Source organism: Parus major, unplaced genomic scaffold, assembly GCF_001522545.3.
Source record: "Parus major isolate Abel unplaced genomic scaffold, Parus_major1.1 Scaffold571, whole genome shotgun sequence".
NCBI lineage: Eukaryota > Metazoa > Chordata > Aves > Passeriformes > Paridae > Parus > Parus major.
The window spans coordinates 9,785-11,776 of NW_015379459.1; the positions used below are offsets into that span (position 1 = coordinate 9,785).

The following is a 1,992-nucleotide window of genomic DNA, read 5'->3' on the forward strand; positions in this document are numbered from 1 at the left end:
TGGAATTATCTGGAATTCTCTGGAACTGCAGCTGGAATTGTCTGGAATTCCGGCTGGAATTCTGACTGGAATTCTCTGGAATTCCCACTGGAATTGCCCGGAATTCCAGCTGGAATCGCCTGGAAACATCTGGAATTCTGGCTGGAATTCCCCAAGCCGGAATTCCCTGGAATTCTCTGGAATTCCGGCTGGATCCACCCCAGGAACCTCAAATCCCATTTTCCCTTTTTTTTCCCTCCTCCCCAAATCCCCATTCCCACTTTTTTCCCCCTCCCCATTCCAGGGATTCTCCCGGATGGATCCGACCTTCCCTTCCCCCCATTCCCGAATTCCCGGGAACGGCCCTGGGGAGGCTCCCGGCGGATTTGGGGCGAATTCCGGGGATTTTGGGGCGCGGGGAGCGGCAGCGGTCGGGGTTAGTGAGCGCCAAGCGAGCGGAGCGGGGCGGCGTCGGGAATTTGGGGCTGGAAAAATCCCGGGAAGGAATTCCGGGAGATCCCGGGGGGGGTTCGGGTCCCTCGGGGCGGATCCAGCGGGAAAAGCGGATCCGGGGGGGATCCGCTCCGGGATTTCCGCTCCTGGATCCCATTTCCTTCCCCATGATCCCGGATTTCCGTGCCCAGATCCCGGATTTCCACTCCTGGATCCTGGATTTCTGCCCCTGGATCCAGGATTTCTGTGCCCAGATCCCGGATTTCCGCTCCTGGATCCCGAATTTCCCTTGCTGGATCCCAGATTTCTGCCCCTGGATCCCGGATTTCTGCTCCTGGATCCCGAATTTCCACTCCTGGATCCCAGATTTTTGCCCCTGGATCCCGGATTTCTGCTCCCAGATCCCGGATTTCCACTCCTGGATCCCCATTTCCTTCCCCTGGATCCCGGATTTCCNGAATTCCCGTTTTTTCTGGGAATTCCCGGGATTTACCTGCTGGAATCTCTCCGGACCACCCTTCTGCGTGGCCGCCGGACCGGCCAAGGGCTGGAAAGGCGCCGGGATCAGCGGAAAACTCCGGGAATGTTCCGGAGGCAGCAGCGCCGGAGCCGCCGCCGCCGCCGCCTTCATCCCCCCCGGCAGCGGGAAATGCTGGGATTGGGAATGCTGGGAAGACTGGGAATGAGGGGACTGGGAATGCTCGGGGGGCTCCGGGAACGGAGCCGGGGGGACCCCGAAGAGCCCCGGGGGCGGCTCCGGGCGCGGCGGCTCCGAAGGCGGCCGGGGTTGGGATGGAGGCCGGGAATGAGGTCGGGACGGAGGTCGGGAAAGCGGCTGAGGCTGCGAGGGAGGACGAGCCGGGAGCTGGGACGGGAGCTGGGAAAGTTGGGATGGGATCTGGGAAAGCTGGGATGGGATTTGGGGGATTTGGGGTGAGGGGAGAGGGGCCGGGGGGTCCCCCGGGGATGTTCCCGGGAGTTTCGGCTGCAAGGAAAAGAAGGAAAAGCTGCGGTTAGTGGCGGGAAAAGCGGATTCCCGGGAAAATTCCCAACCCCGGGGGCGGGAGAAAGGAAAATTCCGGGAATCCGCGGCGGGAAAAGCAGCGGGAAAAGCCCCCAAGCCCCCCAATTCTGCCCCAATCCCAAAGGGAATCCGTGATTTTTATCGGGAAAGGATCCGGGCGGGAAAAAAAAACAACCTCGGGAGAATCTTGGAGCGAAATTCCGCCCCAAATCCGCGCTCCGAGGGGTTTTGGGAAGTTGGGAAAAGCGGGAAAAGGATGGAAAATCTGTCTGGGAATGCTCCAGGAGAGGAATATCCCGGGAAAACTCATCCCGAGGATTCCCAACCCATCCCGATTTTTAATGAGGGGTTTTTTTTTTGGGAATTCCAGCCGTGGATTATCCCGGGAAAATCCCAAGAGATCCCGGGAAAATCCCAAGAGATCCCGGGAAAATCCGACTCCGGGGATCCCCGAAGGCCGGGGGAGACCCCAGGTTCCCGTTCCCGAAGGATTCCGGGAAGGAAAAGCCGCGGGAGGAGCCGCCCCGGGCATTCCC

General features: G+C 60.4%; 1 protein-coding gene across 1 annotated transcript in view; it reads right to left on the bottom strand.

Moving 5' to 3' along the window:
• The window catches only part of LOC117243815 (proline-rich protein 13-like), a gene marked incomplete at its 3' end in the record, with an annotated part of 5,541 nt that extends 4,126 nt beyond the window's left edge, over positions 1–1,415 (bottom strand). Inside the window, exon 1 of the mRNA XM_033511752.1 lies at positions 926–1,415. Coding sequence (XP_033367643.1) covers positions 926–1,063 — 138 coding nt within the window. The remainder of the gene's footprint in view (positions 1–925) is intronic.
• Between the last annotated feature and the right edge of the window lie 577 nt (positions 1,416–1,992).